Source organism: Nyctereutes procyonoides, unplaced genomic scaffold, assembly GCF_905146905.1.
Source record: "Nyctereutes procyonoides isolate TBG_1078 unplaced genomic scaffold, NYPRO_anot_genome, whole genome shotgun sequence".
NCBI classification, from domain to species: Eukaryota; Metazoa; Chordata; class Mammalia; order Carnivora; family Canidae; genus Nyctereutes; species Nyctereutes procyonoides.
Genome location: NW_026575025.1, coordinates 753953 through 776945, shown reverse-complemented (window position 1 = coordinate 776945; position 22993 = coordinate 753953). Strand labels below are relative to the sequence as shown.

Below are 22993 nucleotides of genomic sequence, written 5' to 3'. Positions count from 1 at the left end.
ATCCCTTTAAGTTGGTCCAAGGGTTGTGGGTTATTGTTAAGCTGTTTATTAGTCAGGATTAGGTTTGGCGGTGAGTAACAGAAAACTTCCCGAGTATACATGGCTTAAACAAAACATTTTCATTGTAAAAGAAGCACAACGCCAGGCAGGATGGGATGGTAGAGTGTTAGCCAGGCTCCCCTGCAGGACACAGAAACTATGAGCTTTTTTAAGCCAAAAGGAGTTTAATCCTGGGAAGTGGGGGCTTATAGAATTGTGAGGGCTGGTGTATTATTTTGCTGGGGCTGCCATGACCGGAAGTGCCACAGACCGGAAAGCAACAGAAATTTATTTTTCACAGTTCCGGAGGCAAGAAGTCTGAGATCAAGATGACACATGTGGGGTTTCCCCTGAGGCCGCTCTCCTTGGCTACCTTCTCCTTGTGTCTTCACATGGTTGTCCTTTGGTCTACACATGTCTGTGTCCTAATCTCTTTTTATAAGGACACCGGTTATACTGGATTAGGGTCCACTCTAATGACCTCATTTTACTTTGATCACCTGTTTAAAGACCGTATCTCCAAAAGTACCTCATATTTTGAGGTACTGAGGGTTAGGACTTCAACATAGGAATTTTGAGGGGACACAATTCAAGTCGTAACAGCTGGGGAGCAGGCTTTAGGCTGGGACCCAGGAATGACTCCCACCTTAAGGGTGCACCTTGGTTACAGAGCTCCGGGGATGTATGTTCTCAGCTGTAGTTCAGGATCGGAAAGCCACAGGCACCACCACAGCCACAATGTTGGTTCTAGAGCTAGGCAGCCTGAGCTCCAGGCGTTGCATGTCTATTCCAGTGACAAGGAGGAGGAGGGACGGGCTGGGAAATGTAGTCTTTCTTTCTGATGGCCATATACACAGCTAAAAATCTATGTTCTGAGCAATTAAAGACAGAGTGGGGTAGAGATCAGTATTGTCCCATGTCAGGAGCCTCTGCTGCATGTCCCTAAGCAGAGATTCTTTCATTTCTAGTGAATGACTTTGTACAACCAAGAAATGTGCAGTTTCTATGCTCTTATAGCCAGGTGTTTTCTCAGTGGCCAGAAAAACCAGTTTCTGAAGGGCTTGTGTTGGAAATGATAATACAAGGAAGAGAAAAAGACAGGTCAGGTGTCCCAAGTGTTCATTTAATCTCAGCGTAAATACTTTTATGAAGTTCAGTCACTCTTGTCTTCTGGAGAAATAGGTTCCTAATCTAGTTGTTTACTTTTTTTCCTCAGCCCCTCATCCAGTTTCTGACTTTCGAGTGACGAGTGTTAGCACAAGGGCTATTGGCTTAGCTTGGAGCAGCAATGACTCAGGTATCTTTAAGATATTTACCTCGAAGAATGGAACGGAAAGAATTCAGGAGAACACAACCACCTCCCAAAATATCATCATTGATGGGCTAACCCCTGGAACTGAGTATCGTTTTGAAATATTTCCGCAAGGACCAAATGGGACTCAAGGGGATTCCCAGACAGTTTGGCATAGCACTGGTAAGAAAATAGGCTGTTTTCTGCAAAACGGTTTCTTGAAGTCAGTGTAACTTATAATGTCAAGTTTTCCAAATACTGCCTTTCCTTTTATCTCAGAAAAATATTAAAAAAAATTATAATGATAGTAATGCATATTCATTTTATAATATACACAGACAAGCAAAAAGAAGAAAATGACATGGTAAACTATCCACTAGAAATAATCACTGATAACTTTTGGTATGTTCTTGGTGTATGAAATAATTACTGATAACTTTTATGATTTTACAATTTTAAGATATATACAGGTGTGTGTGTGTATTCTTAAAGATTTTATTTATTTATCTGAGAGAGAGAGTGAGTGAGAGGAGAGAGAGCACAAGCGGTGGAGAAGAGGCAGGAGGAGCAGAGGGAGGGGGAGAAGCAGACTCTTCGCTGAGCAGGGAGCCCGATGCAGGGGTCAACCCCGCACTCCAGGATCATGACCCAAGCCAAAAGTAGACGTTCAACCGACTGAGCCACCCAGTCACCCATTATATATATATTTTTTTCTCTTACAAACATTGAGGTCATCCTGTTGATGTGGTTTTATAATCTGCTTTTTCTACTTAGCAGCTTATTGTGGATATTTTTCCCTTTCAACACAAATATTTCTACGGGATAATTTTAATACCTGCCTGGCATTTAGACAAATCAAAGGTCGACAGATAATAATGGCCCATGGGCCAAATCTGGCCCACTGCCCATTTTTGTAAATAAAGTCTTATTGGAACACAACCATGCTTATATATTTACATATGGTCTACAACTTCTTTTGTGCTAGAAATGAGTAGTTGCAACAGAAAATATATGTCCCACAAAGCTTAAAATATTAATTCTGTGGCCCTTAAAGAAAAACTTACTTGACCCCTGAGATAAATCATCGTTCAAAGTATGACCCAGGGATCCTTGAGAGTTCCCTAGTTTTTTTCAAGGGGTCAACAAGGCATTATTATTATCATAATGCTGCTAAAATGTTATTTGGCTTCTTCACTTTTATTCTTTCATGGTGACTGTATGATGGAGTTCTCCAGATGCTATGTGACAAGGATGACATCACCACTCTGATGGCTAATGGAATGTATGCTGGTGTATTCTTATGTTTTAGAAATATCCTCATTTTTATTTCTAGTATAGTAAATATAAACAGCCTGCATAAAAAAAAAATCTCTTTTAAGAGGTGAAGGAGTCCTGAGACTCAAAGTTTAAGAACCATTGATCTGGATGTATTGTAAATTATTTAAGTACTCCTCTATTGTTGAACAAGTAGATTATTTACACTCTTTCATAAACAACATTGTTCTTTAAGGTTAAATGATATTGATGAAGGTATCTTATGAAAAAACTTAATGTTCATTACTATTGTTTTTAAAATTTGAAATAAATTTTTTTGGGGAAAGTTTGGAAAACAGGCACTGTTCTTTGATCATAAGAGAATTGAAATCTTTTATACAGAGGGAAGAATAAAGAAATGAGACTAGTTCCTTTAGCCACACATGAAATCAGGTGGGCTTTTGAGATTTTCCTTGTATAGATTTCTTTAACTCTGTTGGTTGGGTTAAGGTATTGATAGTTACTTGGAAGTTCTACTTTCAAAATAAGGAACTGCAAATGTGTATTCCTCAGATGAAATATAATAATTCTTTTTCAAGTGTGAATTTTGGATTAGACTGTTGATATGAGCTCTTAATGTCAACATATATTTCTTTCCTTCTTTTGAGAATTTGCTAATAATGAGGATCATCATGCTCATCATGGGGGACCCTTGATATTGTGTGACTTGCCAGTCACCAGAACTAAGTATAACAATAGTTTAATATATTGGGGGTTGATAAAGTGCTGGGCTCTCATCCTTTATTTTTTAATTTTTATCACAACTTCATGAGGTAGGTACTGTTGACCTATTTTCCAGAGTAGGAAATGGGAGGTCTGTGAGCTTAATAACTGGCCCAGAGTGACAAGGTAGTGAACTGGCTTCTGTCTGTCTTTGAAGAGTGAGGTCTTAGCGACAGTGTGGACTGACACTTTGATGTGGTACAGCTGCAAAGTAATTTAGGACTGTTCCTTGAGGAGAAGGCATCTCTTGCACTGTCTCCCATAACTGAGACTCACTGAATGGAAATCAAGAAGAGTTGTAATAAGTCTCTTAGGGGATTACCATTTTATTATTGAACAACTTCTGTTATTATTAAAATTGATATAACAGCATTAAAGGAAATTTTGAAGAAACCAAACAAATACTGTATGACCCAGCAATCCCAATCCTCTGTGTGTGTGTGTGTGTGTGTGTGTCTGCGTGTGTTTGTATCCAGAAGAATTGAAAGCAAGGACTTCACACAGTTACTGTATACCGGTGTTCATAGTAGCATGATTCATGATAGCTAAGAGGTGGAAGCAATTAAGTGTTCATCAACAGAGCAGTGGATAGACAAAATATGATATAGCCACACAAAAGAATATTATTCAGCCATAAAAAGGAATGAAATTCTGCTAGCTGCTGCAACATGGATGAGCCTCCAAAACATTATGCTACATGAAAGAAACCAGACACAGAAGGACAAATATTAGGTTTCCATTCACAAAAGGTTCTTGGAATAGGCAAGTTCATAGAGATGAATATAGAATAGAGGTTACGGGGCGGGGGGGTGGGGAGTTGCTGTTTAATGGGAACCGAGTGTATGTTAGAGGTGGGTGATGAAATGTTTTGGGTATGGATGATGGTGCTGGTTACACAACATTGTGAATGTGTTTAATGCCACTGAGTTGTATATTTACAAATGGTTAAAATGATGAATATTATGTGTATTTTATCACCATCAAAAGTAAGGGATTAAAAAATAACTCCACTCTTCTAACCCAGCTGAATTGCTTTCACATCTGTGTCCATAATATAGGTTTTGTGTACATCAGTAATTATTATACAAACCATTGTATTTTGTATGATTTTTTTTTTTGACTCATTGTGGGCTCTAGCTTCCCTTCCATTGTAAGTATGATCTTCATGCCACTAAAAAGTGGCAGCAGAATGTTTCATTAGGTAGCCAGATCACAGTTTACAAAGCCCTTCTTCTTCTTCTCTTTCTTCTTTCTTCTTCTTCTTCTAAAGATTTTTTTTATTTTATTTATTCATGAGAGACAGAGAGAGAGAGAGGGAGAGAGGCAGAGACACAGGCAGAGGGAGAAGCAGGCTCCATGCAGAGAGCCTGACGTGGGACTCCATCTTGGGTCTCCAGGATCACACCCTGGACTGAAGGCGGCGCTAAACCGCTGAGCCACCTGGGCTGCCCAAAACCCTTCTTTTTTTTTATGGAATATTTAGATTGTTTGTAGGTTCTTTTTACCTTTATAGATAGTGGCTTTCTCTTATGGTCTTTTGTCTGTAGAATCCCTTTAACATCAGGAATCTGGCTGGTGGTAGAGAAAGAAGCCTCTCAAAGCTACCTCCCTTGAAGGAGAACCCACTTAATAAAAAATAAATTTTGGGGGGATCCCTGGGTGGCGCAGCGGTTTGGCGCCTGCCTTTGGCCCAGGGCGTGATCCTGGAGACCCGGGATCGAATCCCACGTCGGGCTCCCGGTGCATGGAGCCTGCTTCTCCCTCTGCCTGTGTCTCTGCCTCTCTCTCTCTCTCTCTGTGACTATCATAAATAAATAAAAATTAATTAAAAAATTAAAAAAAAATAAAAAAAAATAAAAAATAAATTTTGGAAGAGGTAGTACGCACGTGGTACAAAATAATAAAAAAATGAAGAAGGTTTTACAATGAAAATATTCCCCTCTTTTGTCCCCTCAGCCACTCAATTCCTCACATTAGAGGTGACCTTTGTTCCCAGGTGAAGAGAGAAGTGTTTTGAAAACAAGGGCAGAGAAGAGGCCCCATTTAGGTAGTTATTTCTGGACCTTGATCTGTGTGTTCCTATTACATCCAGTTCAGTGTGTAGAGGTGAGGTGGGTGGAACAAGGTACCCAGAGTGTTCCTGAGGGAGATTTCTCTTCTGACCTCAGCTCTGAGGGCGGACAGGATAAGTGTTTTCGCTTCTTCACCCTGGCCTCAAATACTCACAACCTAGCAAATGGCAACTCTCCCAGTTCATTCGTTCTCTTCAGTATGCCTGACTATGTTACAGGAAGATGTTTGCTTTTGAGGAAATGATTAAAAAGTAAAAACCTATTTATCGTGATATGTACCTTGGTATGTATTGAGTATATATACTGAAAAATACACACATCCTAAGTGTGTAGTTTGATGAATTTTCACAAACTGAACCTATCTGGTCATCAGCACTTGGATCAGGAATCTGAACATGATTTTCCACTCCAGAAGACCCCCGAAGGGGGCGTTGTTATGACAAAAACAAAAGCCCAGAGAACCAACAGGATAAATTGGTAAGTTCATTTGTGTTATGGAAGAGCTGAAGTTCTTGAAAGAAATGAGTGTGTGTGATTCTCACTGGTTTTGGAGCTTACCTTTTGTGGACTCATTTCAGACTTTGATGGCAAAAGAACAGTTCTCTTGACACTTCGAGATAAAGCTGGGCATTATGATGGTCTTTGACAGACTTCCTTTTTTTCAAACAGACCCCAGTGCAGTCTTGGACATCCATGTGCTCAAAGTCACCACAACGGAAATGCAGTTGGAATGGAAGAGTACAGACAATGCTTCTGTGTACACCTACTTCCTAGACATACAGTCCGAGTATGGCTCCAACCAGACAAACAGTTATCAGAAAGAGATCACTCTCAGGGACTTGGTTCCAGGCACCTTATATAACATCACAGTCTTTCCAGAAGTGAACCACATCAAGGGGAAATCCAGCTCCACGGCACAGTATACACGTAAGCCTCTTAGGATGCCCTGCTGAGGGGTGTTCTTTCTGACTCCCTCCTGAAAGGTGGGAGGTCAGCCCTGGCTAAACAGGGGGATAAGGGACCACTGTGTTTCTGGGCTCCAGGTAGAATGTGAAGCTGCTTAAGCAGAAAACATCAGTCTCAGCAAAGGTTCTGTTGTTCCCAGCATTGATGCTGAGCCACGTGAACGTGGAATTGTCTGTAGAAGCAGAAAACGATCTGATAAGCATGGACAGTGTAACTGTTCCATTCATTCCTTGGGAATGCAGACTAGAGGAGGGTCACCTTGTCACGTTGGCATTAGAGATACTGCTCAAGTGACGAGCTTTGCACGCAGCCATCAGGGAGGGGTCTTGCTAATGTTTTTGATCTAACTCTATGGTAGATGTGGTAGTTTGTGTTATCTTTTTGGTCTGTTTTTCTCTTTTGTTAATCAGGTTTCCAAAACAGATAGGAAATTAGGCCTGGAAAATATATTTCAGATAAACTGAAAAGTTTTAAAAAAGAATTTTTCTTTGAGATTCAATCTATATAATTATTTTCTGAAGGTCTTTTTGGGAAGCCTTCTGTCTTTTGAGTCAGCAAATGTTAGCTTGGTTTATTCTGTCCCAAGAGGAGCCAGGCTGTTTTTAGAGGCAGTAAATAAAATGGTCCTGGAAATCAAGGCTAATCCATGCCTTTTTTTTTTTTTAAAAAAAAAAAAAAAAAAACCTAAGGACCCAGTAATGTATCCAACATTGAAATAATTACCAACATCACAGCGGCGAACTTAACTTGGCAGAACTTTGATGAAGCTTCTCCCAGGTACACCTACCACCTATTTATTGCAAAGGATGGAAATTCCAGCAATGCAACACAACTTGTCACATATGTTGGCGTCACCTCTGTTATCATCACTGAGTTAAGCCCTGGCTCGGCATACACAGTGGAGATCTACACCCAAGTAGGGAATACCACCATGTCACTGACACCCAGCTGGCAGTCATTCTGTACAGGTGAGTAGCCCCAGGTGCCTTCTGGGCTCTTTTCTGTTTGGTGCTGACCTGGCAGGTGTGTCCTCCACAGACTTTATAATGTTCTGTGTCGAGGGCAGAAATAGACACTGAGCTCTTTGAGATATCCTATTAGCTCGTTAGTGCTTTCTTTTTGTTCTTATCATTTATTAATTCAACAAATATTTATTGAACACTGACTATATGCCAGGCACTGTTAAGTGACACCCACAAGTCTCTGCCTTCCTGGAATTTTTATTCTGGTGGGGAAGACATATAATAAACAAGATGACGATTACTGGTAGGGAAAGGAAAAAGAATAAGGAAGGGGGAGATGAGATGTGTATCTAGGGTGCCCCCAGTGAAAACGTTATTGAGCAAAGACCTGAAGGAAGTGAAAGAGCCAGCCATATGACTTTCAGGGCATAGAGCACTATAAGCAGAGAAACAGCCAGTGCAAAGGTCCTGAGGCTGGAGTATGCCTACCTGTTGAAGGAAGAGCAGGAGGCCAGGATGGCAGGAATGGACTAATGCAACAAGGAGATGATGGGTAGATGGTAAGGCCTGAGAGGTAATGGGCCAGGAAATGGATGTCATGCAAGCTTGTGGTTCATAGTTTGGCTTCCCTACTGAAGAAGGTTGAAAGGATATTATTAAAATGGATGCTCAGCCTTTTTACCCGTTTTGATCCTTCTCTCTTAGTGTAAGTAATGCTATAAAGGGAAGGGTTAAAAAAAAAAAAAGGGAAGGGTAGCCCCGTTTTTAACTGAGGGAGCTTTCAGAAAGGACCCCAGGGAATATTATACCAGTGGTTGTGAGTACTTCAGCTCACAGATCTGGTTGGGTCACCTTGGCACCTGTGTACCACCTATTCTCTCCCCTCTTTGTACCTACATCTTCTCTTCCTTAGACCAAGCTACTCAAGTGTGTTTGGGCTGATTTGGAAGTGGAGGGTTTTCATTGGATCAGCCTCCCTGGTGGTAGTGTAGGAGCTGGAACCATGATGACCTCTGACCTTTCACATGGAGCATCTAAAGAAATCCTGGCAGCTCTGAGTCACCTCTGCTAACTTGGGCTCCATCCACCTGGTCTAGACACAGAACTTTGGGATTTGGGTGGCTTCCATTGCTGATACTTATCTTAGCTATACTTCAGTCTGTAGCAAGCTCGTACATATGAGCATTTATGACTAGGGGTGGCTAGAAAAGGAGCTGTGGAGGTAGGTGTGCATTGGGTAGATTACTTTTCCAGGCCTCAGGTGGAGAATATGGGAGCTGCATCAAGTGATTTGTTAGTGCTTTTCCTGACATAAAATACTGCAGCATTGAAGTCATGATGATACTCTCCCTCAGCATATTTCTTCAGGACCCCATGACCATGACCGGAGCCCAAATCAAGAGTCAGAAACTTAACAGACTGGCCAGCCAGGTGCCCCTGACACCCCATTTTAAAGATGAAGAAACTGATTCCATTTACCATTGACTATTCAGCATGTTTTATCTATATAAAAAACCCTGGACTTGGATTTAGAAAACCTGGGGACCAGTTTTGGCTTTGTTGCTTACCAGCCATGTCATCTTTAGCAACTTAAATAACCTCTCAAAGCCTCAGCTGATTCTTCAGCAACTTGGGATGGTATTAAGCCTACCTCTTCCAGAGGGATTGTCAGAGGGGCCCCAAGATGAGATGACATGGGTGAAGAAGTTGCTGCCACCATCCTGTTGGGCTACAGCTAGCTCTCGCAGAACCCTGTTCTCTTCCAGCGTAGTGACTCATAGTCATTGTTTCATTTAATCGCCATACAGTCCTGCAGCTGAGACTCGGTTGGGTGGCTGACCCAAGGTCACACAGTTCAGTAAGTCCTGATTCAAGGTCAGCCTCTGCCTCTTTTACCCTGCCACATGGCTCTCTCCTCATTACAGATGAGACAGGATTCTGCTGCTCGCTGAGTGCCAGTGTTCACAAAGGCCTAAGTCCCAGGCCCTCACGATGTGCTGTGCTTGCTTTGCAGATCCTTTTCCAGTAACCTCCTTCCACTGCGAAATGGTCCCCAAAGAGCCAATCTTGATTCTCAAGTGGGTCTGCCCTCTCGGCACCAACACAGGCTTCCAGCTGGAGATTAGCAGAGGAGCTTGGAAAAATGTGACGCAACTGGAGAGCTGCTCCTCAGAGAACAGCACGGAGTACAGGACGGAAGTCACGTATTTGAATTTTTCTACCTCCTACAACATCAGCATCACCACTGCCTCTTCCTGCAACAAGATGGCATCTCCCACCCAAAACACCTGCCTCACTGGCATTACAGGTGGGCTTCGTGGTGGCATTGTGCTTACCCCTAGAGCACCCCGACCCAGTGGGCCCAGAAATCTGTATTTCTTTTGAAATTTCTGCTAAAATATTTATTTTTGTTGGTATAGGCAATTCTATAGAAATCTAGTCTTAAAAAGTAGAATAAGAGGGACTCAGGTCTTATATTCCAAAAGTTTCCTTTGCTTTACAGAATAATTCATTGCTATGTTTCTCTTTTAAGTAATAAATTCCTGTCTTGCATTTTGTTTTAAAAAGCATTTTCATAGAAATATTTAAATATACACAAAAGTAGAAGAAAGCCTAAAGAAACCCACATATCCACCATCACCCACATGGACGTTTATCACAGTTTGACCAGTCTTCTTTCATTTATTCCCTCCTCCCTGATTGGATTACTTTGAGACCAGCCCTGGTCATTCTACACTCTAATTTATAAATGTTTCAAGAAGTATTCCTCCAAGATAGAGGCTCTTTTCTCCTTTCATTCAGACATAACCACGTTGCTATTACCATCACACTTAAACAGTACTTTTATTTTAATTCACATATACGGTGAAGATTCATATTCCCTGTGATCCATTTTGACAAACTCCCTAGCTATTTTTTGAGGAACGGGGTTCACGCACTGCCCAGGGGATCCCAGTAGTCACTTTTACACTCATCGTTCTTATTTTTTGGACTTGGAAAAAAGTTGTTTCTTATATCTTTGCTTCTTTTTTTTTTTTTTTAAACTTTTTTTTTTGTTTTAAATTTTTATTTATTTATGATAGTCACACACAGAGAGAGAGAGGCAGAGACACAGGCAGAGGGAGAAACAGGCTCCATGCACCGGGAGCCCGACGCGGGACTCGATCCTGGGTCTCCAGGATCGCGCCGTGGGCCAAAGGCAGGCGCCAAACCGCTGCGCCACCCAGGGATCCCTCTTTGCTTCTTTTGTATTGTCTTTCCCTTGCCGTGTCTTTGCCAACATCATGTCTTAGATCAGCCTGGTGGGTTGGTTTAGCTTTGTGCTTTTTGACCTCTGGATATATCTCCTTTAGGGTATCAGACTGTTTCTGGAAATTTTCCAAAGAATCCGTGATTGTAATAGTAAGAGAGAAAGGTCTTTTACTGTAGGGACACTGACTTGAAAAGCGGTTGAAGAGTTCTGTGGACAGTGCCTTGGATTGATTGATTGATTGATTGATTGATTTTTAGTGCCTTGGATTTAGATAGGCAGACCAGGGTTTGAGTCTAAGTTCTGCCTTTTACAAGCTATGTGAGCCCAGAAAAACTACTTAACCTCTATGAGCCTTGTTTTTCTTAGTTATAAAAGGGAGAAATAGGGGCACCTGGGTGGTTCAGTGGTTGAGCGTCTGCCTTTGGCTCAGGGCGTGATCCCGGGGTCCTGGGATTGAGTCCTACATCAGGCTCCCTGTGAGGATCCTGCTTCTCCCTCTTCCTGTGTTTCTGCCCCTCTCTTTGTGTCTTTCATGAATAAATAAATAAAATCTTAAAAAAAAATGGGGGGGGGCAGAGAATAATACTAGCTTTCAGGACTGTTATACAAATTAGATGAGGGTCATGTGTATGGAAGATCACTTGAGAGCAGCCACGTATGGCAGCTCTGGTTGCACACCACACAGTTCTAGGGGACACCGTTCATATGGACTGCAGTGTGCAGGGGGCTCCTTGGAGTTGTGTGGTACCCAGCTATATAGGATGGCCTGGGGCATGCTCCTTTGGGTTTCTATAGTGCTCTAGAACATAATAGAAATAATGAGCCTTTCTTGTAGTTCTGTTTTATAATGTCCTCTCTTCAGGCGCTTAGCAACATAAACCATGTCTGATTTGGTATCTTTAAGGTTAAGGGCAGGGAACGGAGAAGAAACTTGTCAGAAATAGTTGTTTCTGAATCTGAACAGTATGGTAGGTTTGGATAATGACCACTTATTTAGTGATTCTCTTTTTAATCTATAGCTTTCCCTTTCTTCCAATGAATTTTTTTAAAGATTTATTTATTTATTTGAGAGAGATAGAGAGTGGGAGGAAGGACAGAGGGAGAGAATCTTCAAGCAGACTCCTCTCTGAGTGCGGAGCCTGATGCAGGGCTTGATCTCATGACCCATGAGATCACAACTTGAACTGAAACCAGGAGTTGGTCGCTCAACCATCAGAGCCACCCAGGCGCCCCCACCCCCAGAAATGAATTTTTATATACGAATTCAACACAACTTTTATTTACTATGAAAGTGGAGCTGCGTTTTCTCCCAGAGGTATGGGTTGGGTAAATCTAGGAGAACTGGGAGAACTATTATTTGTTAGTTGCTGTTTGCTGGGTGTCAGGGCCACTGGTGAGTAGGGCAGACAGGATTCCTGGATCGTAGGATTCAGATAAGCAGAGAGAGAGGGAAAGGATTGCCAGTCCTGCAGGAGGATGAGCTAGCAAGTTACTGACCGTCTCACCTGTCTGGGCAGCTGAAAGGCCAGGCTCGGAGGGGAATCCAGGGAGCCTGAGTTAGGAAGCCGGCTCAGCGGGTGACGGTTAGATATGGGGATAGTGCCCTCAAGTGGTCACTGCTATCAGCTACGTGTGAGGCTGCCGAAGCCTGGTTCAAAGCTCTGCTGCCCGGGACAAAATATTGTGAGTCTCCTGCAGAATATAACATTTTCTAGGAGCTGCATTAAAAAAAGTCAAAAGGAAGAGCTGACATTGATTTAAATCATGTTTTCTTTAACTCAGTATATGAAAAATATCATAGTTTCAACATGTAGTTTGTATTACATGGAATCCAGTCTATGTTTCACGTGTACAGTGCCTCTGAATTTGGGCCAGTCATGTTTGAAGAGCTCAAAAGCTCTGTGTGGCCAGTGGCTGCCGTGCTGGGCGGTGCAGGTATGGGAGCCACGTTGTGGTGTTTTTGTTCAGTTTTCTCTGTCTCCCTTAATCTTAAATATAATAATGAAAACACACTGTATGTGAGAGACAAACTTAGGTGCAGTGTGTGCGTGTGTGATCATCTTTAATTCAGCATTTTCTTCCTTTTGTGTTCATTTGGAGGGTGACTTTAGAAGCTCAGCTCAGGGGTCCTCTAGGTGGCTCAGTGGTTGAGCATCTGTCTTCAGCTCAGGTTGTGATCCCAGGGTCCTGGGATCGAGTCCTGCATCAGGCTCCCCCTAGGGAGCCTCCTTCTCCCTCTGCCTGTGTCTCTGCCTCTCTCTGTGTCTCTCATGAATAAATAAATAAAATCTTAAAAAAAAAGAAAGAAGCTCAGTTCAGAAAGGGAGGCATGTCATCATGAAGGTCTCATGGAATGTTCCTGTGTCGGTTTTTCTGGTTTCTGGGAAGAGGGTCGGTTGGGTTTCTCAAGGTGGCGTTTTAAACCAACCTTAACAAAAAGAGGACTTTACTTTGAAGAATGTGGACCAGAAACACACCCAGGTCTGAGGAGAAAGTGTAATCTCCGCATGTCAGCCTTCCTCCCCTCTAGGTCTCTCCCATACTGTCTTTAGCTGACCAGGGCATTGGATACCGTACCCCATGGTGGGCAGGGAGCTGCCAATGGCTCCCCACTTAGAGATCCAGCCACACAGTCTCTCTCTTGATCTCCTTCTACCCCAGTCCTCTGGGTCAGAAGAGGCTGGGAGAAGATAGGAAAGGCAGGTTGTCTTTAGCCACCAAGGCTGTGGGGATCCTAACCTGGGTGTGTGGCTGGGCACACTGAAGGTGCCGTCATGAGCTGCAGAACCTGCCATCTCTACCCCCCACTTCCCTTCCCTGCCTCTTGCTCTGCATGTGCTCTGCATGAGCCCAGCCCATCACTCCAGAGCCAGGGCACTGCAGCAAATTTCTCCTTAATAATTTTGTATCTTCTTTGGTTTTATTTAAGTGGTGGGTGATCATGTTTCATTTTGCTCTGTTTCAGACCCCCCTTCTCCAGATGGATCCCCGAATATTACGTCCATCAGTCACAATTCAGTAAAGGTTGAGTTCAGTGGGTTTGAAGCCAGCCATGGACCCATCAAAGCCTATGCGCTCATTCTCACCACTGGGAATGGTAAGGAGGGGTCAGTTACAGGTTCAACAGCCCATGAAACATGTCATGATGGGGGGGGGCATTCCTGTGTCCACTGAGTCACATTGGAGATACAAATACATGTCTGTTTTTGCACTGTAGCCACACTGTGGCCCTCAAAAGCGGGTGAGTGAGCTATTTGCCCGATGATCTCCATCAGGGTTGACAGACTGTCTATAAGGAGCTGGATAGCAAATAGTTTAAGCTTTGCAGGCCATGCAGTCTCTCACAGCTGCCCGACTCTGGTGCCGACGGGTGAAAGCAGGCACAGACGGTGCATGAAGAATGAGCGTGGCTGTTCTAGTAAAACATTATTTGTCAGAATGGGCAGTCCAAAAAAAAAAAAAAAACCAAAAAAGAATGGGCAGTCCACTGGATTTGGCTTGTGAAGCATACCTTGCCGACCTCTGACCTAGGTTTTTCTTCTCTTTTACAATACAGGGTCTTTTAAGTGATGGAATGTTCATCTTAACCAACTTTCTCTCTCTCTGTCTCTCTCTGTCTCTCACAAACACACCATATTCAAAGGGTAGCTTTCTCTTCAAGGAAAACAGGAAGTGATTTGCGTTTGTGATGGGAACTTGCAAAAAGCATCCTCACAGCTGAGAGAGGAGGTGGCTCACATGCCCCTTGTCCCTGACAGGGCTCCATTACATTCTTTGGTGGGAAGAAGGGCATGATTCGAGGGTGTCTTTGTTAGCCACATGTGGGTGCTTTGCACAAGCCTGGGTTTTCATGGCCAAGTTTTGTTGTTTTTGTGCATTCTTTAAATGGGAACAAGGCAGTGCTGCCTCTGCCATGCTCTCAGCCCGTGGTACTGTCCTCCCCTCCTCGGGAACGGAGGGATCAAGCATCTTGTAAGGGCTGTGAGCATCCTAGAAGGCAAGGAATTCTCTGGTGTCATACACTTCTGGCAGAGTTTCAACAACTGATACTGAGATCTCTCCATCTGTCTCTTTCTCTCTCCTCCTCTCTGTCATTCCGTTTTGGGTCTGTTTCAAGTCCTTTCATTGTGAGGTTTTCAGCAAAATCCACGCTTAGGCCTCGCCAAATGAAGGAGGTGGTATCTCATAGTGACCGGGAGTGACCACTGCCAGCCTGTGGTGGGTGAGACTGTACGCTCCAAGCCGATGGTCTGGGTCAGAAGTCAGCCTGACCGTGTGCACAGTGTGGCCTCAGGCCCAGGTCCTTTTAGCTTTCTGTGCCTTCATCTTCCCACCTGTAAGATGGAGGTAGTAAACCTAACGTGGTGAGACTGTTGTCTGTGACGATGGTTTTGTACGTAGGGTTTATGCAAGCAAAGCCCGCAGAACTTCATCTAAGCCAAGCCTGGCACAGCGAGCTGTCATCGTTACCGCCCAGTGTCAATGTCATTGTTTAGATGCATGTGAAACTGAAATCTCTGCCATCACTTGCTTATTTACGCCTTTCTATGTGCCTCTCTTAGCTGGTCACCCATCCCCAGATGTTTTGAGATACACGTATGAGGATTTCAAAAAGGGGGCCTCGGAGACATATGTGACATACCTCATAACAACAGAAGGGAAGAGACATCCTCAGGGCTTGGCTAAAGTCTCGAAATACGAAATCGATGTTGGGAACGAGTCAAACACGCACGGTTATTACAACGGGAAGCTGGAACCCCTGGGCTCCTATCGGTAATGCCTATGGGGTTGCTGCCTCTGGGGCTGAGCCCTGCGCGCGCCCCGCTCTGCACGCCGGGGGCAGTGGCCACGTCTCAGCTCTGTCTTTCCTCCTTGTCCTCCTGCAGGGCTTGTGTGGCCGGCTTCACCAACATCACCTTTAGCCCTCAGAGCAAGGGCCTCATAGATGGCGCTGAGAGCTACGTGTCCTTCAGTCCCTATTCCGACGCGGTTTACTTGCCCCAGGATCCAGGTAGACAAAAGCACAGCAGTGCCGTTAACATTTCAGTGGGGTTTTTGCTTCTGGTGTCCACAGAAGACCAGGAGTCCACCCGCCTCCCTTGGCTGGTCTCTCCTCTCAGAAGCTGAGATGTCACGCAGCCATCAGGACCCACCTCTGCTTCCTCCGAGGAGGTCCCCAACAGGGCCTCCCCCCTCTCCCCCCCCCACGCTGCACTTCCACTCTGCAAATACGGTTTAGTCCTTGCTTCTCAACGTGCGTGCCAGGTACACTATTTGACCTTTAGTGCGTAGAACCTTTGAATGTTAGGGTCATAGGGAGTCACAGAAATGGTCTCTTCCAGCTCCTCTCATAGAAATGAGGCTGTGAAGGCCCAGAGAGGGGACAGTGACTTGCTTAGAGACAGGCCTGACACTCTGGTCCCAGACTCCTTGTCAAGTGCTCCCCTCCTTTATCACACAGACTGAAGTGATTTAGGAGCCTCATTTCTGTAAGAGGAGCTGGATGGCACACTAACAAACCAGTGGATCCCTTTGTCTCTGGCTTGAAGGCAGGGCTATGAAGGCCCAGGGAGGGGGCATATACAAAGGGATCCACTGGTTTGTTAGTGTGTCTGGATTTTACACTTGATAGCTGTTGGCTTCAGGAAAGAAGCCCCAGGAGCAGAGTTCAGGGAGTTCGCACCCCCTTCCCCAATAAACAAGTGGGTTTTATGTCACTTGAGCACAATGCTGTAGGTACTTGTGCTCCTGTGTGGGCATTAGTGTCAGAAGGGTCGGAAGCGACAGGAACCACGGGGGACATTGTGTCTAGTGGATTTTAAACAGTGGTTGCTCCACCATGCAGGGCCAGTCTTGAGACCCTCCCTGCTCCCACCCTATTGCCACAAGAACATTTCTGCCTGGTTCTCTATTTTATATGTTGGGCTGCTACATGCAATTTCATTCAAAGAAACATGTCAGCAGTAAGAACAACTCAAAAATCATAGACAGCCCAGTTCCCTAAGTTTGCAGTTGAGGAACCCAAGGAGGGGGGAGTGGCAACTTTCTCAAAGCTAACCTGTTAGTGGTGGGCTGGGGCTGGGGAACCTGGCTGCCAAATGCCTAGATTAATTATATGCCCAAAGGTATTTAACACACACACACACACACACACACACACACACGCTCTCTCTCTCTCTCTCTCTTTCTCTCTCTCTGATTTGAGGACTCTGGGCCGGATGTTTGTGAGCATCCTTTTTTGGAAAAATATCTAATTTAATTTTATTTAAATTCAATTAATGAACGTATGTTGTTTTATTAGTTTGTGAACATCTTCTGAAGTGCCTCTCATTTGGACTTTTCTCAGGTGTCATCTGTGGAGCAGTTTTTGGGTGCATCTTTGGTGCCCTGGTCATTGTGGCTGTGGGAGGCTTCATCTTCTGGAGAAAGAAAAGGCAACTGTTGTTTATTTGAATGATAATATCCTCCTGTTTTAAGGGGGCTTTTTACTATGGAAACTTTCAGACATTTACACAATCAGAAGGACTCCTGTCATGGGGCCCCAAGTCCCCATCACCCACACTCTTCACTGGCCAGTCCCATTTCCTCTCAGCACCCTAGGGCGTCAGGCTCTGGCACACGGTGCTGTGTAGGGCTCCTTCTGAACTGTGCCTTGGGGTTCATGAGTCAGTTTTGTGGTGCTAAGAGATTTCATTTTAGAGTTAGCTAGTTTGAACACCTGCTCTGTCTGACTGGAAGTTAGGGAGGTCCATTGTGATGTCTACAATAATCTGTGATGTGACACCAAGGAGCATTACAGAAACAGCACATGGTTAAACAGTAAAAATAGCAACTATTTTGAGCACTTACTGTGTGCCCGGATTTGTGTTTCCATCAGTTCTCATATTCATGGGCTCTAGGAGGCAGGTCTTGAAAGCCCCATTGCAAGGACACACAAGCTGAGTGTAGGAAGTATGGAGATGAACTTGAACCTGATGTTTGCACTCCATCACTCACTCTCCTGTCTGACTGTGTGGCGGGAAGCCTTTGTATCAACTGCGATTCATTCATGCTTAGCAGGTGCTGTCAGGTGGGGAATCTCATCCTGGCTCTGAGTTTAAAGCAACTATGCCAGATTCTTCAGCCACCACCTTGCCCTGTTGGGTTGACAGGCAGATTAAAATTTTTTGTGTGTGAGGGATGGGTCAAAACAGCTTTCTTGTTTCTTGTTGAAAAAAAAGTTATACATGCTTGTGGCAAAAAAGAAAATATTGAAAAGAAGAACAAAGAAACTGGATATTTCATAATCATGGCACCTGCACAAAACTACATTTAACATTGATATGATTGTGAAACTCACACGTGAATACACACACACACACACAAATGGAATCATATTATGTGTATTATTTTCTAATCTGCTTTATTATTTAAGACATTGTGGACAGCATCAAATCTTCTTCAGTTTAAGTGGATAGAGAGCCTTCAACTGTATGGAAATTATTCAACCAATTTTTCTGATGTTTGCAGTTTTTTTTTTTTTTTTGCTACAGTTACTTAATCTGTCCCTAAATCTTTGGGCGCATTCATGACTATTTCCTTAGGCTAAATTCCAAAGTGGACAGTTGCTGGCTCAGTGGGTATGATGCATGTTTTCAGTTTTGATACATACTGACAAATTGCCCTCCAGAAGGTGTTTTTTTTTTTTTTTTTTTTTTTTAAACACCAATGTGGGGTTTAGCCAGCCATGCAGGAGAGGGCCAGGTGCTCCACCATCGTACCCATAGTGGAGATATTTTCTGGCTTATTCCATTAACTTATCAGAAAGGTTTATCAAAAAACAGTATGAAAAAGTGACTCTGGCTTTACAAAAGGGGCATGCTGCCAATTTATATTTACCCAGAGTTATTTCTTATCTTATCTTTTTTTTTTTTTTTAGGATTTTATTTATTTATTTGACAGAGAGCACAAATGGGGGCAGCAGGCAGAAGCAGAGGGAGAGGGAGAAACAGGCTCCCCATTGAGCAAGGAGCACGATGCAGGGCTCAATCTCAGGATTCTGGGATCATGACCTGAGCCAAAGGCAGGTGCCTAACCAACTCAGCCACCTAGGTGCCCCATAGCCAAGGATATTTCTAACAGTTGCCTGAGCAAAATTCTTCTATACTTTTGGATCATAAAAAAGAGAGTTACTTCACAAACCAGTGTTTGCTGCCTAGGCCACCAACCTGAGTATAAGGGAACAGGATTTAGTGTCATATATATAAAAAAAGACATTTTACAGATACATGAAAGGGGAAAAAGCACAGGATTATCCTTCTTTGGTGTAATGGGTCTTTGTTTCTTTTAAAACAGGAAAGATGCAAAGAATAATGAAGTATCCTTCTCTCAAATTAAGTAAGTCTCTGGAGTTATAAGCTTTATTTTAAGACATTTAATACCCCACTCTGTTCAGTGACAATCTTAAGAATTTTTGATGGAACTTGCTGTCGTTTTTTCTGATTGACACATTTGGTCATGATCATCCAGAAGTTCTTGTAGCTTTGTTTTCAAGGAATCTATGTTTATTAGTCTCCTGAAACTAGTAGCTTCCTTGCCTTGTTCTATTGTGGCAAGTAAAACCTTACTTCCATATTCTGCCAATAAATATATGTTTTGTGATTTTTAAGAAAATAAGTGGGTTATCAGTATGTAGGAGAAGACCTTGTTCAAAGTCACAAAGCCAATCATTTGCATGAGAGGGTCAGGAAGGGAGATTTTCTGGTTTACATTTTAGTATCTTGTAAATAACATTATATTGACCTTCCCTCCAGTGTTTATAGTATAGTTTTTGTTCTTTTGGGAAGATGTTTACTATCATTTCTTGAGTCATGATTGAGTCAGTGTTTCTAATTGCTTTTTTTTTTCTTTCTCTTTCTATGATGAAGACCTAAAAAGTGAGTGGCTGCTTTAATTTTTTAATAACTTATATTTTCCTATTTTGAGCATGAACTTTATTGAAGGTAAAAAAAAGTCCTAATAAGTTGTTCTGTTTTTGTAGATCCAAATTAATCAAAGTGGAGAATTTTGAGGCCTACTTTAAGAAACAACAAGCGGACTCCAACTGTGGGTTTGCAGAAGAATATGAAGTACGTGGTTGGAAATCATGTGGTTTTAATTGCTTGACCTTTCTTCCGAAAGTTGGAAAACTGCCCTTTTTTTGTTTCACCGGGAAGCACTACCGTCAGAGGCGGCCCTCTTGGAGGGGAGAGGTGTTCCTGCCTGTCCCCCCAGGGGTCCCACTGTGGCCCCCTGGGCTGTGAGCACTTAGATGTACCCTCCCTCCTCCTGCTTACGGTTTGTGTGTTTAATCTCATTAAGAAGTGAATATTGTATAGAGAAAGGGAGAGAAAATGGGCCATTCAGTCTGAGGGCTGTTAACTGGAGAGATTAGGAAACTTTTGGGGCTGGCATGGGGTCTATGTGGCCCAGGCGGATTCCTGAGCGTTGTGTGAGGTGCTGCGGAGTTTTTGTATTGCCGTCCCCATGTGCTCTACCCCCCACCCCAGCAGCCCAGAGCCCCTCTCTCAGAATGCCCTGTACACTCACCCTCCCTAACCCTGCTGTCTGCCGCTGTCTGTGCCTTGATTGAACCTACTGACCATTTGCATGGGCTTCCTGTGGCTGCCTTAACAAATCACCAGAAACCAGTGGCTTGAAAATAATAGAATTCTCTTGGGGTTCTGGAGGCTCTACTAAGTCCAAAGTCAAGGTGCCTGCAGAGTAGTGCTCCCTCCCACTCTCTGGGGGTGGGGGGACCCCTTCCTTACCTTTTCCAAGATGCTCGTGGCTCTGGGTGTTCTGTGGCTTAGGGCTGAGTCAGGGCAGTCTCTGCTCCTGTGGCCTCCCCCCACCCATGGCTCCCCTCTGGGTGTCTTGGGTCAGCACACTTGTTATTGGATTTGAGGCCCACCCACATAATCTGGGATGATCTCATCTCAAGATGCTCAATTTAAATACATCTGCAGACTCTTTTCCAAGATAAGCTCACATTCCACAGGTTGCAGGAGTTGCCACGTGGGCCTGTCTTTGTTGGGGCCGCCATTCAACCTCAAATGGGGCCGCATGACTCAAAGCACAGCTGAGGAGGCCTTAAGTTCTCCCTTTGTGTCTGTTTCATCTGTGATGTGTAGCCTGTCACCGATAGTCAGCGTTTATTTAATTCTGTCTTGTTGTAACAATAGTTATTTCTCCCTACACTCCGCTCCAAGGTTCTAAGCTCCTTGAAGGCAAAGGGTTATCCTTCTGCTTTTATTTGAACCTCTGCATTAGTTTCCAAGGGCACCTCACACTGGGCGGCTTAAAACAGTAGAACGTTATTGTCTCACAGTCCTGGAAGCCAGTGGTCCAAAATCAAGGCTTGGGCAGGGCGGTGCTTCATCCGAAGCCTCTAGGAGAGGATCCCACAGGGCTGCAGCTGGCTTCTGGAAGCCCCAGGCATGCCTGGTTTGTGACAGCCTAACTCCTGTGCCCTTCTTCATCTTAGCACGGCTCTCTCCCCTTGTATATCTGTATCTTTGTGCCTCTTCTCCTCTTACAAGGACATTAGTCCTGTTGGGTTAAGGGTCTACCCTCCTCCAGTATTGACCTCATCTCATTTTGACTACAGTGTGAAGACCAAAGTTCCAAATAAGTCTGAATTCTCAGGTTCCAGGGGTTAGAACTTCCAGCCTATTTGTTTGGTAGATGCAGTCTAACCCAAAGCACCTCTGCATTCCCACTTTGTGCTGTCATCCTCGGTGCTCAGTAGAAAGAATATCTGGACACTCAGTAAACGGACACCTCCTTTGTTTTGTTTTCAGGATCTGAAGCTTGTTGGAATTAACCTACCCAAATATGCTGCAGAAGCAGCTGAGAATAGAGGAAAGAATCGCTATAATAACGTTCTGCCCTGTAAGTTGTTTTTTTTTCCACACGTCCTTCCCTTTTCTCTGTCACTGGCCACCACGCCTCTAACAGTAGGGGGCAGTGGGATCAAGGTACTGACTAGCCACATCTGCAGTCCTTCCTGGGCCGCCCTGTGGTGGGCTCAGCCCTGTATTTAGGCATGTTCTTTTGAATCCAGCCCTCATGGGAACCTTCTGAAGACGGTAGTACAATATTCATTTTGCAGATGAGGAAGATGAGGCACAGGGTAGCTAGGTGATCTGTCCAGAGTCACACAGCTGGCCATAGCAGGCCAGGCTTTGGATGAGATCTATCATTTCTTTCGAGGAAAGGGCCGGAGTCTGTGCTCTTACCCCTGTATCTTAAAGTCCCTTATTTCAGCTGCTATTGTTCTGGAAAGGAAGGGAGTAGAAGGAGGCAGGGAGTAATGCTTTTTTTTTTTTTTAAGATTTTATTTATTTATTTGAGACAGATGGAAAGAGAGAGAGCATGAATGGGGTGGTGGGGGAGGAGCAGAGGGAGAGGGAGGAGCAGGCTTCCTGCTGACCAGAGAGCCCGACTCTGGGCTCTATTCTGTGGCTCGATTCAGGGGCTTGAGCCCAGGACCCTGAGACCATGATTTGAGCTGAAGGCAGGTATTTAACCAACTGAGCCACCCAGGTACCCTGGGAGTAACACCAAATATGAATTTTATTTGAATTCACATTCTGAGAATTAACAAAGTCTGCCTAATGGATGGGGATAACAACAGATTGGGTTTAAAATGAAAATTATTTAGGGGCACCTGGGTGGCTCAGTGATTGAGCGTCTGCTTTTGGCTCAGGTTGTGATCCTGGGGTCCTGGGATCGAGTCCTGCAGTGGGCTCCCCACAGAGAGCCTACTGCTCCCTCTGCCTATGTCTCTGCCCCTCTCTCTCTGTCTCTCATGAATAAGTAAATACAATCTTAAAAAAAAAAGATAAAATGAGAATTATGTATTATATCATCCATTAAAATGAAATGTAAACCCTCCTCCACAGAAAGTTCTTTGTGGTCTCTCTTTTGGGTGGGAATTAAAGAAGTTATCAGTAGATTGCAGCTGTGTTCTGATTTTGCTGTAATTTATAGGCTCTGATGAGAATTTTTTTTTTTCTGCTGAGAATTTTTACATGAGGACATTTAGTGATATTGTCTTTTTTTTTTATTTGAAGCTGTGTTTTTCTTTCCTAGCCTAAGACATTAACTTCTGTTTAGATTCAGAATTTCTTAGCTCCTACATTTTCTCTTCATGCACCCTCCCCCCTACCTCTCCTTGTATTGACAGTGGACATTGACCCTTGTTCCAAGAAAAATGCTTTCAAAATCAGGTTGGTGGGCACTAAGGAAGGCACATGATGTGCTGAACACTGGGTGTTACATGCAACTGATAAACTACTGCATGCTGCAACTGAAAAAAAATTTAGAAAAAAAAAGTAAATACAGATTACAA

At 43.7% G+C, this 22993-nt stretch overlaps 1 protein-coding gene across 1 annotated transcript in view; it reads left to right on the top strand.

Annotated features, from left to right (window-relative positions):
* PTPRJ (protein tyrosine phosphatase receptor type J) overlaps nt 1–22993 on the top strand; it is a 164440-nt gene that overhangs the window by 124039 nt on the left and 17408 nt on the right. The window contains exons 7-18 of the mRNA XM_055314720.1: nt 1256–1513; nt 6109–6366; nt 7095–7373; nt 9382–9675; nt 13586–13717; nt 15183–15393; nt 15507–15631; nt 16967–17054; nt 18955–18996; nt 19527–19535; nt 19640–19727; nt 21441–21531. Coding sequence (XP_055170695.1) covers nt 1256–1513; nt 6109–6366; nt 7095–7373; nt 9382–9675; nt 13586–13717; nt 15183–15393; nt 15507–15631; nt 16967–17054; nt 18955–18996; nt 19527–19535; nt 19640–19727; nt 21441–21531 — 1875 coding nt within the window. The remainder of the gene's footprint in view (nt 1–1255; nt 1514–6108; nt 6367–7094; nt 7374–9381; nt 9676–13585; nt 13718–15182; nt 15394–15506; nt 15632–16966; nt 17055–18954; nt 18997–19526; nt 19536–19639; nt 19728–21440; nt 21532–22993) is intronic.